This window comes from Bactrocera oleae, chromosome 2, assembly GCF_042242935.1.
Source record: "Bactrocera oleae isolate idBacOlea1 chromosome 2, idBacOlea1, whole genome shotgun sequence".
Lineage (NCBI taxonomy): Eukaryota > Metazoa > Arthropoda > Insecta > Diptera > Tephritidae > Bactrocera > Bactrocera oleae.
In genome coordinates, this window is record NC_091536.1 from 24,779,666 (window position 1) to 24,794,051 (window position 14,386).

Consider the following 14,386-nt stretch of genomic DNA (forward strand, 5'->3'; position numbering starts at 1 on the left):
CTACTGATAAGCGTGCTGTGCACAAGCATCTATAATTTCGATGGATAAAGACAACGTTGTGTTGTGTTTCCGTTGTTTATTGTTTACATTGTGCCGGCAAAGCTTTTGAATGAATTCGTGTATATGTATGCATGTAAAAGAATATGTTCGAGTGCTCTATATGTAAATATGTTGAATGTATACAAAGCGACATGACTGGTTGTGGTACAACCTTCCCATTATGTTTTCACAAATTATAAGGAGAAATAAATTCATCAAGTTAGGCTAACTAAGTTTAGAGTGAGGAATCACCGAAGACGGTTTTGATCGATTACAATAGTTGAACATCTATTTTTGCCATAGATTTCGTAAAACCGCACTAAATAAGATGGTTTTCACAGAGATTTTTCACATTAGCTGAATTCTGTTTGGAATTACTTTTGTAGGAGTGTTGTATATATAAAAAAGGAAAAAAAGATAATTATCTTCTATCATAAATTGTTATGTTTAAATCCGCCAAACTTGAGGATCTTTTAATCCGGGCCACATCTGAAATTTTGGTTTGCATAGTTGTACGAATTTAATTGATTTTTTGTCATGCGCATTTTTGAAGGAGTTAATCTAACAAATAGTCTTCGCTCACAATCTTCATAAGTCGGTATTTTTTTCATACTTGGGGTCTCTAACATGGATTTTCATTTAATCCGTCAGAGAGTTTTATCTTTTACAATTATTAAACCCTGAATGGAGTATATTAAGTTCGTCACACCGCGAAGGACACGTCGGCGACCCTATAAAGTACCTACAGACATGTAGACATGTCCGTCTTTATGCTATACGCGAACTAGTCTCTCAGTTTAATTTTGCACATGCTCCGCCGCCGATATGAACTTCAATAGTATATATATATAGCTACCATAGAAACTGAACGATCAAAATTAAATATTCTACTATGATTAAAAACTTTTATTTTACAAGATATTTTCATAAAATTTGGCATGGATTATTTGTTATTTATAAGCCCGAACAAAGGCACCTGTATACATATATTTATGTATGTACGAGTACATATCTATATGGCCGCTAAATTTCATGAGATGCTAATTACCATATCAGACTCCTATAAAAAATTATGCAATTACGTTGAAATTCAAATGAAAATCATATTTTGTGTAAATATTTATTTAACTATTTTGTTTGTGTTTGCATGGCTAACCGCAAGAACGTGTGAAAGCGCAATAAATTAGCTCATATATAATAATATTATGCTATGCTACATAGCCTACAACAAAAACAAGCAACAACTACACTTTAAGTCATTTTCGTAAATAAATAGAAGTCATTAAAATTCCTCGAGAACAACTAACAAAAAAAAAAAAAACGAAAAAAAGGAAAGAAGGAAAGAAGAAGAATACAGAACAAGCACAATAGAAAATCACAACAGTATTGACCGCTAATTATTAGCTGAATGTATATTTGTATTGAATACGTTGATAGATATTTGTATGTATGAATCCAGTTTTTGGACTTCTAAAAAGTAGCCGAAAACATTACCAAATGCAAATGAGATCCACGTATGAAAATGAGAGTGAGAGTATTTATTTAGATAAAGTGGAGTGGCCAGTAGAGCTTTCACTCTTGCGCGCAAATGCGCCCGCCGGCGACTGAGTGCCCATTAAACTCCCTACAAACCAACTTAAGCCAACAATTCCCTAAGCTACTACTCTTTTACTGTATTATAGGTATAGGTAACAGCAGTCAGGAAGACAGTGTGGCAAGAGCGCATAGCGCTTCCGCGCCTCTACGAACTTTTGAGTGAAATTCTAAATGATTTGCGCTCAATAACTGCACGCGTAACGCTTTTGCATAGCTTTTCCTGTGACTTTAGCTGGCTGGTTTACAGACGAATTGTTGTTCTGTTGAGGGGTCTCATTTTCATTTCAGTTCGAGTCGGAAGCGGACGCGCGTCACCTATCGCCCTCGCCGTCACAGACACATTCACAGACAGGCACACACACTCAAATACCTTAAGAGGGTGCGCGCGCGAGTGAGTGGGTCAGTTCAATGTTCGGCGTTTAGACGTAGCGTAACGATAATTTTTTTCTTTTGAACAACACAATTAAAATTTTTTTCGCGCATCGTTTGTTTGCTTACTTTTGATGAGTGCGTCAGATTTTTCGACCGCTGCCAGTGTAATTTTGCGGTCGAGGATTTGTTTATTTCAACGCAACGCTCCACAAACCGAAACGGACGTCGTGTCGGGCCAAACGTGTGGAATAGCAACACAGCAGCATCATTAGTATATTACCTGGTAAATTTTTCACAACCCAATTTGAGTGATGGTATTACAATTCGAGTGTAAATATGGATTTTAAAATTCCCATACAAAGCAATTAAAACAAAAAATCATAAAAATTATGTGAAATGTTGTAACAAGAAGCTTGTTGAGACAGTTATGCTTCTGCAGGAAGTCAGCTAGTGTTACATATGTACATACATACATGTACATATTTATGTATGGCCTTGAATATTTGATGCGATAATCTTAAAGTGTATAAGTCGAGTTTACGAAGCTGTGCTCCAAATCTATTATTTTATAAGTGTATATGTATATGTGTGTAAAAATCAAAAATCAAATTTCGTTCTAAATGGCATCTCCGTGCGTGATAAGTGCTATAAATCAATCAGAAGCAATTAATTTCCAATAAAAAATTATACACATGAAATTCGCGTTCATGATCAAAGGTGAAATCGGTGCGCATGTGAAAGGGTGGGAGCGTATATGTGGTTCACTAAAATCATATGCAGCTCTACAAATTTTGATGTAGTAAAATGTTTTAAGCGTATGTATGTATCTATGCAAATATGTATGCACATACATATGTACGTTTGTATATACATATTTGTATTATTGAGAAAGAAATATGTGATGAAACTATAAGCCAATTAATGGTTAATCAAATTTAATTGAATTTGAAATAAATTTATTTTATGACTTTTTAATGCACATATTTTATTTGCCTGGCAAATGTTTGTTCTAAAATTAGTAACACATACACAAATGCATACATCTATGCACTCAGTAACAAAAATATGTGTACAAGTAATGGGAAATATATATTTTTATTGCGAATCTGCGATTATACAAATAATAACTAAAGAATCATCACCAAGCCGAACAATACAGAAAATGCACCGAAATATACAAATAACAAGAAAAGAAGAATGTTAACTTCAGTTGCACTGAAATCGTAATACCCTTCACAAATAAAAACGTGTCAATAACTTGATTTATATTTGATTCTTGCCAAATTTCTTGAATATATGTGATTTTGATTGAATTTCCACATTCTGAAACAAAAGAAGATTTTAAGCCTTTAAAATACAATAGTATTAAAATATTTAATAGGAATCAAGACTTCCTAGTTGTACTATGTTTGTCAATGTTGAAAAATATGAAAGTCTATCAGTTATATTTGCAACCTAAGCAAACCAAATTTTCAGCAAAATTTATAAAGTAAAATATATTATAGACATATGTTTATTTCTTCATTAAGTACTAACATATTGTAATTTTTTGCCTACGTTTATTATATATTTTGACGTCGACTGTCACTTATTCGGAAGCTGCATGAATTTTGGTTACTCGGCACTCCGTTGGCTCATCGTTGTTGTCGTTTATGATGTTTTTATTCATTTAATAATGACATTACAGTTTAACATTGTATCTTTTGTACATGTGGGGTGGTAATCGACAGCTGCAGTTGTTAGTGTATCTACGCCTGCTTGATAGGCTGCCTAGACTATATGTCTCCTTTGCTCACAACGCCGACCAGACCCTAAAATTATCCAGTTGGCGCGTGGCAGCGCTCTTATAGCTCACCATTCTCCGCACATATTTAAATGGAGAGTCGAGCTCGCGCTCCCGCCGCATATGTCCCCTTTTTTATACTCTTGCAACATTTTGATACAGAATATAATAGTTTTTTTCACCTAACGGTTGTTTGTATTACCTAAAACTAATCGAGTTAGAAATAGGGTTATATATATGGCTGACTGTCTGTCCATCCGTCCGTTCGTGCAAGCTGTAACTAGAGTAAAAATTAAGATATCTTGATAAAACTTGATACACATGTTCCTTGGCACCAAGGTTGGGTATTGTAAATGGACGTAATTGGACCACGGGCACGCCAACTATGCCCATAATTAAGATATAAACCTGACATCTTGGTAAAAAAATTGTTTTATAATGGTTGCCCTGACCATTAATAAGGTTAATGTATATATCTCCAAATACTTTTCATATTTCGTTCGACAGTGTGAAAATGTATGAAATCGGATTTTAACCACCCCACTCTCCATATATTGGTTTTGTTAAAAACTACTAAAAGTGCGATGAATCAATAAATAAGTTAAATGCGTCAGAGACATAAAATTTTACATCCAAGATGGTACAAGTGGGTTTTATAGGAGTCGATGTCAAAATTGGACGATGGGCGTCGCACCGCCCACATTTTGGTGAAAACCCATGTCTCAGGACCTACTTGACCAATTTCAACTAAATTTGGTACATAACATTATCCTAACAATCCTATCTTACAGTGTGTGGAATCGGACTACAATCTCGCTTACTTCCCATACAACACAATTTTAAATCCGATATAATTCTTACACTTTCCAGTATATAGATCAAGCATCAAAGAATATAGTTATCGGGACAAAACTTTGCACAAATAGTTCCTTTGAGTTATACCATGTCAAGTCTAAATAAATCGGACCATAACTGTGAGGACTTCTCAGTTACCGAATACGGGGACTCCAGTGTGTGGTGCAAACTTTTTACCAGAAATGTCAATCTGTGAGATATATTATTGAAATTGGAAGATAGTCTCTTTCTGAATAGTATGCCTGTATGTTAAAAATGGATTAAATCGGGTCAATACTTTGACTTTGATACTTTGGGTATAGCAATAAAATTAAGTTTAAGTTAATGATCTTCAATTTAAGTCAAGAAGATATCAAATTGTATTGTAATTTATTCACGATTCCTTCGAATAATGAAGTCTAAATTCTTTCGCACCATTTTTTAATATTGTCAGCACATGAAGGCATTAGATCCTTACAAGTTGCAAGAGTATAAAATATTAGGTTATACCCGAACTTAGCACTTCCTTACTTTTTATGTTTGCTTCCTGCAACTCTGCCCGGCATCCTTCAGCAGTTTGCTTTCGCCGCTCTTTCATTACTTTCATTTGAAATTCCAACATACATATCTACACTTTGACCTAAAAACTATCATACATACACGTGTGTTTGTGAATTTTAATATTTTACGAATATTTTATGTTTATGCAAGCGAGGCTGAGGTTTGTGACTAGTAGAAAAAAATAGTAAAACCGTTATAGTTTTTTTTTTCAATTTTATTTTTCTTAAAACTATTTCGCTTTGTGTTGAATGAGGTCATAAAAATGTGTATTCTATTTACCCTGCTGACCGACTTTATTAAAATAATATAATTAAGTACATAATACACTTAAATGTATGTACTAATGGTAGATAATTATGTTAAGTGTTTACTCAGCATATACCTACATACATGCAGCCTCTCATCGAAGTTCTCCTTGTAATGGTAATGTGCTCCCTACAAAGGACCAAATGCCACTGCTTACTTCTGCCTTTCTGAACACGAATTTGATTGACATACGCAAAATTCAATTTTCACCCCTCCTATTTTTAGTTGCAAGAACTTTGCTGCGACTGTGCGGAAACTCCTATATAAATACATATTATGTATTATATTTGTGAAGGTATGTATATATATCCATTATGAAAAGGGCAAGTGCCATTTGTTGACAGACAAGAGAAAGTTTCAAAAATAATTTTACTTCTAAATATATATATGTATACTTATTCCTCACTCTCTCGAGGTTTGGAAATGAATTGCGGTCAACTCAAAAAATGTTAATACAAGAATTGATAGAAGTAAAGCCGGGTTATTGGCTTGACCTTGTCAACCCATCATTAGACTTAAACTTAATATATTGCTAGGTGTTAAAATCCAAATACCTTTAAAAATAGATATATAAAATAAAAAAAAGTTTAGCATACAAAAATAAGAGTAGTGCGATTGCGACAGACGCTCTTAAAGAGAAATATTGTATAAGCAAACTAACTTATGTCAACAATTAGCTTGGTTCTTAGCTAATCATTTAAAAGAATGTTCTTCAGCATTTTATCATAAAAGGTTGGTTTTTTGTTTTGGAAATATAATATAGCCATATGCTGATAGATCAGGCGAATAGGGGTCAAAATAAGGTCCTTGCATGGAAAAAATTCTATTTGCAAAGACATCGACACAAAATTTGGAATAGATTATTGTCTAAGGCATCGCCACAATCTCCGAATGTACTGTTCAGATCGGGTAACTGCAGCTGTTATACAAATTGATCCTAAAGTTCTTTAAGGATATAATTTTGATTTTCTCAGTGGTAGAAAATCTTTAATTGCCATGTTACATCACCGGACATAACCATTTCAAGAAAGGCAGAAAATAAACATTGCTCCATTGCTTTTAAGAGCAGAAAATCACCTCGGATCTAACTACATATATCTTGGAGTAACCAAAAGACTAATTAGTATAATACAAACCATCGACTAATTTATCAGTCATTTATTAATGTCACAGAAAAAATTAAAAAAAAAGTTAAAAATTTATAAAACTAAAAGTGGGGGGTCTCAAAAAATGACCATACCCATGATTCCAACCCTCCTATCTCAATCTGAAATGAAAAAAAAAGATTATCAATCTGCAGTGATGTCGCAATTGTATGAACTAGCCATAAGTAAAAAAATGTTTTTTGACAAAATGGCGACTGTTTGAAGAAAAAGGTTTTTTTTTACCATTTTTTTTATTTTCGTAAACATTTTTGAAACTTGGGGATGGGGCTAGTTCATACTCGAGAGAGGTCTATAAAAAAGATCCCTGAAAATTTCCAGTAAATCGGTCCAGTAGAACTCGAGAAATAGTGGGTATCGTATTGAAAAAGTCTGGTCCGAGAAAAACGCATTTAAAGTCTCGTGTAAAGTCTTTTGTTAGATTAGACCCAGCCCAACCAGCTTAGAAGACGGCTCAGTAAAATGTCTATATCTCCAAAAATAATTTAAATTTTGAAAAATAATCTCTTAAATAGTTAAACTTTGAAAATATGAAAAAAAATCGATTTTTTGAAATTCTACACTAGAATACCGCCTTAATATGGAGAATTTTAGTGTAATTATTTTATGTTTCACAGATTTTACTTGCACCTACATACACAGGTATATATTATATATACATTTACTACTATCACAAGCATCAATTTAACATACCTTCGATATCTATCTCTCTTTACAGCCAATTAAAGCTGAGTTTCCAAAGAAAAGTTTGAACACTTAGTACGCTGAACCGACTGCAGCAACAGTTATTGCCATAACTCGAGGAATTCTGCTGCGTGTAAGCAATCTTGTCGCTGTGAAAGACACCCAAGCACGATACATACACGTATACATAAGCAAATAATAGTAGACAACTCTTCAACTACAACTGCAACCATAACTAATCTACAGCATCAACTACAACTTCCATTGCAGCTTTCGTCTAATTCCTCGCTTTTCCGCCTGCCATTGTTTCTGGCACATTTTCTGCGTCTTCGTTGGGCCCGCACAGCCATACACACACACTAACAAGCAAGCGAACTCATATGTGATATTTAACGAGAAGAAGAATAAGAAGAAGCGCCAGGATAATCGAGCATAGTAAGTACCTTGTGCTTGCGAGGCGTATTGGGCTTCAAGCACGGTCATTAGCAGTCACCCCACCGGCACGCCCTCTTTCAACACAATGGGTGACAATATAATTGGCTCGGCGAGCTTCCTGCATTTGGGCGATATTGTGTCGCTATACGCGGAGGGCAGTGTTTGCGGCTTTCTCAGCACACTCGGGTAAGTTAATGAATAATTAATTTTTATATATTCCTATATGTTCATGTTATTCACTAATTCATTGTTACATACATATTTACGCATTAATATTCATATAACAAGTCAGTTTATGCATATTTGTTTTGTTGTGATTGTAAACAATACAAAGAAAGCCTAGAGCATAGCCAATGGTTCGCATGTTGGCTCAAAAACAATTTTCCTTCTGCTTAGGCACTTGCGACCATTAAAATGGCTTTCGTATTTGTACGATTTTGCCTCCGACTGTAGCTAATGTGCTTATGAATTTTTATTACCTTCTGTAATTCACTAATTATGGTTGTTGTACGCCCGTCGTGTTATGTGATTGAGCGCTGCAAACACTATGTATTTGGCTATTAACTAATTTCATATTTACTTTACACCATGCCACCGCTACATTCCCCGAACCAACCAATCAACCAACCGACCATCAAATGAAACCGACTATTCTGTGCCCCTGTGTGTGTGCTCCGCCTGCCCGTGATAATGTCTTCAACGCCCGCTTACACAACAAACCCAATGACCCACACTGCATTACTGATAATTGTCCACGTCAGCCTGGTCGATGATCGCACAGTGGTATGTCCGGAGGCGGGTGATTTGAATTATCCGCCTAAGAAGTTCAGAGGTGAGTGCAATGTTGCTTTAATTTTTTGTTTTAGATTTGCGTTTATATCGCTCACCTGATGGGAGATGGGCGGTATGCCCCTCTCTCGCTTTGGCAATTATGCAATTTGTCCGCGTTGCATTATGCTTTCACTCATTGTTTTACGGCATCTTTGCAGATTGTCTCATAAAGGTTTGTCCTATGAACCGTTACTCTGCACAAAAGCAGTTCTGGAAAGCCGCCAAGCAGTCAGCCAGCTCCAACACAGACACAAATCTCTTAAAACGTTTGCATGTGAGTAGCCATGTTGCAATATTTTGCATCTATCAATTTTTATATAATATCTACCTATGTTTGTAACAGTGCAGGAATATAAGTAGAAAAAATTACCATCTGACTTTGGCTCAAGGCCCAGCCATTTGGGGTCCATTATAATCTATGTTTCTTTATTAAATCGGGGTTTGGTTACATTCTAATGAAATTGTTTATTAATTATATCCTATCCTATATGAGCCTACCTGGAATGGTAGCTGAGGCTTCTAACGCTTCTTTCATTTTTGCCTTGAGTATTTCGTATTCTGTTAATACAGTGGGAGCTTCTGTGCTATTGTCTTGTTTTTAATCCAACTTTTTGGACCTCAGATATTTCGATTACCAAATTCTTTCTCAAGGTTAGAGCGGGTCGGCCTTTTCGCCGGTTGCCTTGTGGATTTCAGTCAATTGCGTTCCGGGTAATTGTGTCTGGATCTCGTCGGTACATTTAATTCGAAAAATCGAGAATTTTCTCAAAAATATTTCTGTTAGGGACAATAAAAGCCCATGGGTTGCTCTAGTACTCAGCAGAATCAATGCTTCACCATACTGTAAGGTATTAACCCAGACACTGTGTTCTAGGTAGCTGAAACGGAACTGAATTTACAACTCCTGTAGTATTTCCATTGACTTTACTATAGATATTCATACTCTTGCAACATGTTGCTACAGAGTATAATAATTTTGTTCATCTAATGGTTGTTTGTATCATCTAAAGCTTTCGATATAGATATAGGATTATATGATCAGGATGACGAGACGAATTAAAATCCGGATGTCTGTCTGTATGTCCGTCCGTCTGTCTGTACAAGAAACTGCTCAAGCCCCTAGGTACCGGATATGTGGACTACAGTAAATATAATTGACTTTTTACCGAAAATATCGGTCAATGTGTGAGATATATAATTGTAATTCAGAGAGGATCCGTTTGGGTTGAATCGGGTCAATATAGCTAATATAAAGATTTTTGAACTTCCGGGTGACTTTGTACCGCATATATCGACCAATATGTGAGTTATCTCAATGAAAATGAGAGAGCGTGTTTTAATCATAACAGTGTATCTTTGTGCCTAAAATGTACTGGATACTTGTATTTAACCACTTAATATCCTCATAGCATGCTGCGGAGATTGAAAAGAAGCAAAATGATACCGAAAACAAGAAACTGCTAGGTACCGTTGTGCAATATGGCAGCGTCGTGCAGCTACTCCATCTCAAATCAAACAAATATCTAACTATGAATAAGCGACTGCCTTCATTATTGGAGAAGAATGCAATGCGTGTCTACTTGGACGCCAATGGTAATGAGGGTTCTTGGTTCTACATAATGCCTTTCTATAAGCTACGTTCCGCGGGCGATAATGTTGTGGTCGGTGACAAAGTCATACTGAATCCCGTAAATGCTGAGCAACAAAACCTACATGTAGCCTCCAACTATGAGTTACCAGACAACCCTGGCTGTAAGGAGGTAAACGTGCTTAACTCCTCCACCTCATGGAAGATCACGCTCTTCATGGAGCACAAAGAGAACCAAGAACACATTTTGAAAGGTGGCGATGTGATACGTCTGTTTCACGCAGAACAAGAGAAATTTCTCACCATGGACGAGTATAAAAAGCAGCAGCATGTCTTCTTGCGTACGACGGGACGTACAAGTGCGACGGCGGCTACGAGCAGTAAGGCGCTTTGGGAGGTCGAGGTTGTGCAACATGACTCATGTCGCGGCGGTGCTGGGCACTGGAACTCCTTGTACCGTTTCAAGCATTTGGCCACTGGCTATTATCTGGCCGCCGAGCTGGAATCGGTTGGCAGCACGACGTTGATTCATTCTCTGGACGGCAATGGACTAGATACGTCATTAAAAGAGTCAGGTGTGTCTGCGAGTAGCGCTAATAAAAGCAAAATTTGAATTTTTCAATATTTATTTCCATTTCCATAATTTATTTTTACCTAACACAATTACATAGAGAAGAGCAAATGCGAACGCTATCGCCTGGTGCCAGTCCCATACTCCACTGAAATCGCATCGGTATTCGAATTAGACCCCACAACGATGGCGCGCGCCGACAGTCTTGTGCCGCAATCGAGTTATGTGCGTTTGCGGCATTTGTGCTCGAACACTTGGGTGCATGCCACCTCCATACCCATCGATATTGACGATGACAAGCCGGTGATGTCAAAGGTACGAATATGTACACACACACACACAAACATAACACTAGACAATTAAATTACAATTACAAAACCAAAGCACTTTGGCGCAGACCTTGAAAAGTCAATTCATTCTTAAAACATTCACAGGTCTGCTGTTCGCCCATCAAAGAGGATAAAGAAGCCTTCGCGCTCATACCAGTCTCACCCGTGGAGGTGCGCGATTTGGATTTTGCAAATGATGCTTGCAAGGTGTTGGATACCGTTACAAGCAAGTTGGTAAACGGCAGCATTTCCATAAATGAGCGCCGCTCGTTGATAGCATTACTGCAGGATATTGTTTTCTTCATTGCTGGCATGGAGAATGAACAGAACAAGGCGAAGGCGTTGGAATTAACAATTAAAAATCCAATACGCGATCGTCAAAAACTGTTGCGCGAACAATATATCCTTAAGCAGTTGTTTAAAATTCTGCATGGTCCCTTCCAGGAGCATCCAAGCGGTGAAGCACCCTTTCTACGTCTAGATGAGCTAAGCGATCCGAAAAACAGTCCTTATAAGAACATCTTTCGCTTGTGCTATCGCATACTGCGTTTGTCGCAGCAGGACTACCGTAAAAATCAGGTGAGGCTCGAGGAGATTAGTGGTGATCCTGCGATTAATCCTTTTTTTGTAATGTTTATATATCTTTTACAGGAATATATAGCCAAGCACTTTGGTCTCATGCAAAAGCAAATCGGCTATGACATTCTAGCGGAGGACACGATCACCGCACTGTTGCACAACAATCGCAAATTGTTGGAGAAACACATAACCGCGGCAGAGATTGAGACCTTTGTAGGCCTTGTCCGCAAGAATATGCTTAACTGGGATTCACGCTTTCTCGACTATCTCTCCGATTTGTGTGTTTCGAATCGCAAGGCGATCGCTGTGACGCAGGAGCTCATTTGTAAGAGTGTGCTTAGCTCAAAGAACGCGGATATCCTTATAGAGACTCAAATCAAACATTTTAAAGCGCCATTAGGCGATATGTATCGTAGTGCTGCCGAGGATTCCTATTCACTGAGCACACTAACGGAAGTGTTGGACGACGAGGAAAAGTCTGATTTGATCTCGAATTCAACTACAACGACAAGTTGGGATACAACAAGTTTAAATGATGCCCCCGAGATTGAGGAGAAATATGAGATACATTTGAAATGGCGTGGCCAACCTGTAAGTACAGGCACAAATTCAAAATCCCTCAAATTCAGAAGTAAGAGTAATTGTATTACAATTTAATTGCTTCTGTTTTGTAGAGTTCACGTTCCATGGGCGATTTGGCCGATTGTGCTGCTCAAGGCAAGGAGGAAGAGGCTGCCATACTGAATTACTATCGCCATCAATTGAATCTCTTTTCGAACATGTGTTTGAATCGCCAGTACTTGGCGTTGAACATTTTATCGCCACATCTGGATATTGATTTGATACTCAAGTAAATTCACTCACACATACACACGAGCGTTAGATTTATAGCATGCTTATTATTGTTATTTATCTGGCTTTTGAATATTTCAGATGCATGTCCGATGAGACAATGCCATATGAGCTGCGCGCCTCATTCTGTCGCCTAATGCTGCACTTGCATGTTGACCGTGATCCACAAGAGCCGGTGACGCCGGTTAAATATGCGCGTCTCTGGAGCGAAATACCATCAAAAATGTCGATACTAGAGTAAGCGACAATAATTGTGTATAATGTGTATAAATCTTTTATTTGTGCATTCCTTTACAAATTGTTTTTTGTTTTTTTGTTGCAGCTACGATGGCAAAAACCAGCAACCTGATCAAAACAAAGAAGCTGTGCGTGCCAAATTCAACACGACAATCGCCTTCGTGGAGAATTATCTCTGCAACGTGGCCACCAAGGTGTGGCTATTCACCGACCAAGAGCAAAATAAACTAACTTTTGAGGTTGACTATTGCATTTTCAAAATGTATACTGACTTCTATAAGGTGTTTCATATTTTTGGGGGTTTAGGTGGTAAAATTGGCACGCGATCTAATCTACTTCGGCTTCTACAGTTTCAGCGATCTGCTGCGCCTGACCAAAACTCTGCTCTGCATATTGGATTGTGTGTCGGAAACTGGTATGGACGGCGCAACACCCGGGCGCTTTGTTAATACGGATATTGACTGTAAGTTGTTCAAATAATGGCAGAGAGAATGTGTTTCGCAGAAGTATATTTAGTGACGGTATTTCTGCTTAAGTTGTGTTATCGAAAGTTCGTTAATCCATTACTTGCTTATTGTTTTTATCGTTCGCTTAATATGATTGCGTTTATTTTTCTTTTCTTGCAACAAATTGAAATTAACGTATAAAAATATTAAAAATTAAAATATTAGCGCCAACTGAAGAAGAAACGGGTGAGTTTGTCTCAGTAGCGCCTATTACTTTAAATGGTTTTGTTCCTTCGTTACTTTCAAACAATTTTGCTAAATTATTTGCCTGCACTAACGAAAATACTACTAACCACTGCCTTCCCTCACAGCGGAAGGAGGCGTTCTACGTTCCATTGGTGACATGAACACAGTAATGACTTCGTTAGCGCTCGGTTCCGTCGGTCAAGCGATCGCCTCACCCGCCTCACTGGCGCTGCAACATCGCAAGTCTGTTTCGCAGATGCTGAAGGAGTATCCACTGGTCATGGATACCAAGTTGAAGATAATTGAAATTCTACAATTCATACTTGACGTACGTTTGGATTATAGAATCAGTTGCCTCCTATCGATATTCAAGCGCGAATTTGATGAGACTGAAGTTAGCGCAGCCGCGGCAGCAGCAGCAGCAGCTGCGGCGGCCCAGAACACAGGCACAGGGGAGTGTACGCCAAGCGATGGCAACGTTAGTAGTGGCGAGACAAGTAGCAAGAATGCGGCGCTGATGGAGGCTGCGGCCGCAGCAGCTGCTGCGCTAAGTACACGTCAGAAGAATATCGATTTGGAGTCAATTGGTGTGCAGGCAGAGGACATTTTCGACTGTGAAAGCGGCGATGCGTCGAATTTAGATTTGGATGGCCAGGGTGGGCGCACTTTTCTGCGCGTGCTGCTCCATCTCATCATGCACGACTATCCGCCGCTAGTGTCAGGCGCACTGCATCTGCTCTTCAGGCACTTCAGTCAGCGGCAGGAGGTATTACAGGCTTTCAGACAGGTAAGTAACAATATTAGAATATAACTGTTGTTTTATAAGTTTCGTTTTAAAATTTTAACATTAATTTTATTAACGCCTTCACTAATATTAACTAACATCAATTTTTCTTTTGAATCTATAACATGACTTATAATTTTTTACTTGTTT

General features: G+C 37.7%; 1 protein-coding gene across 18 annotated transcripts in view; it reads left to right on the plus strand.

The window, feature by feature from the left end:
* Itpr (Inositol 1,4,5,-trisphosphate receptor) overlaps positions 1 to 14,386 on the plus strand; it is a 30,507-nt gene that overhangs the window by 8,209 nt on the left and 7,912 nt on the right. For 12 of the 18 annotated variants that reach the window (XM_036377186.2, XM_036377191.2, XM_070112826.1 and 9 more), the window contains 13 exons: positions 7,373 to 7,959; positions 8,535 to 8,605; positions 8,763 to 8,878; positions 10,014 to 10,767; positions 10,864 to 11,078; positions 11,198 to 11,671; positions 11,744 to 12,262; positions 12,346 to 12,521; positions 12,605 to 12,760; positions 12,846 to 12,999; positions 13,067 to 13,223; positions 13,432 to 13,452; positions 13,578 to 14,239. In XM_036377186.2, the coding sequence (XP_036233079.1) occupies positions 7,859 to 7,959; positions 8,535 to 8,605; positions 8,763 to 8,878; positions 10,014 to 10,767; positions 10,864 to 11,078; positions 11,198 to 11,671; positions 11,744 to 12,262; positions 12,346 to 12,521; positions 12,605 to 12,760; positions 12,846 to 12,999; positions 13,067 to 13,223; positions 13,432 to 13,452; positions 13,578 to 14,239 (3,576 nt within the window). In that variant the 5' untranslated portion in view covers positions 7,373 to 7,858. Of the gene's footprint in view, positions 1 to 1,923; positions 2,291 to 7,372; positions 7,960 to 8,534; positions 8,606 to 8,762; positions 8,879 to 10,013; positions 10,768 to 10,863; positions 11,079 to 11,197; positions 11,672 to 11,743; positions 12,263 to 12,345; positions 12,522 to 12,604; positions 12,761 to 12,845; positions 13,000 to 13,066; positions 13,224 to 13,431; positions 13,453 to 13,577; positions 14,240 to 14,386 lie in introns of those variants that run through there. The other 6 variants (XM_036377187.2, XM_070112833.1, XM_070112830.1 and 3 more) reach the window with 5 other exon arrangements.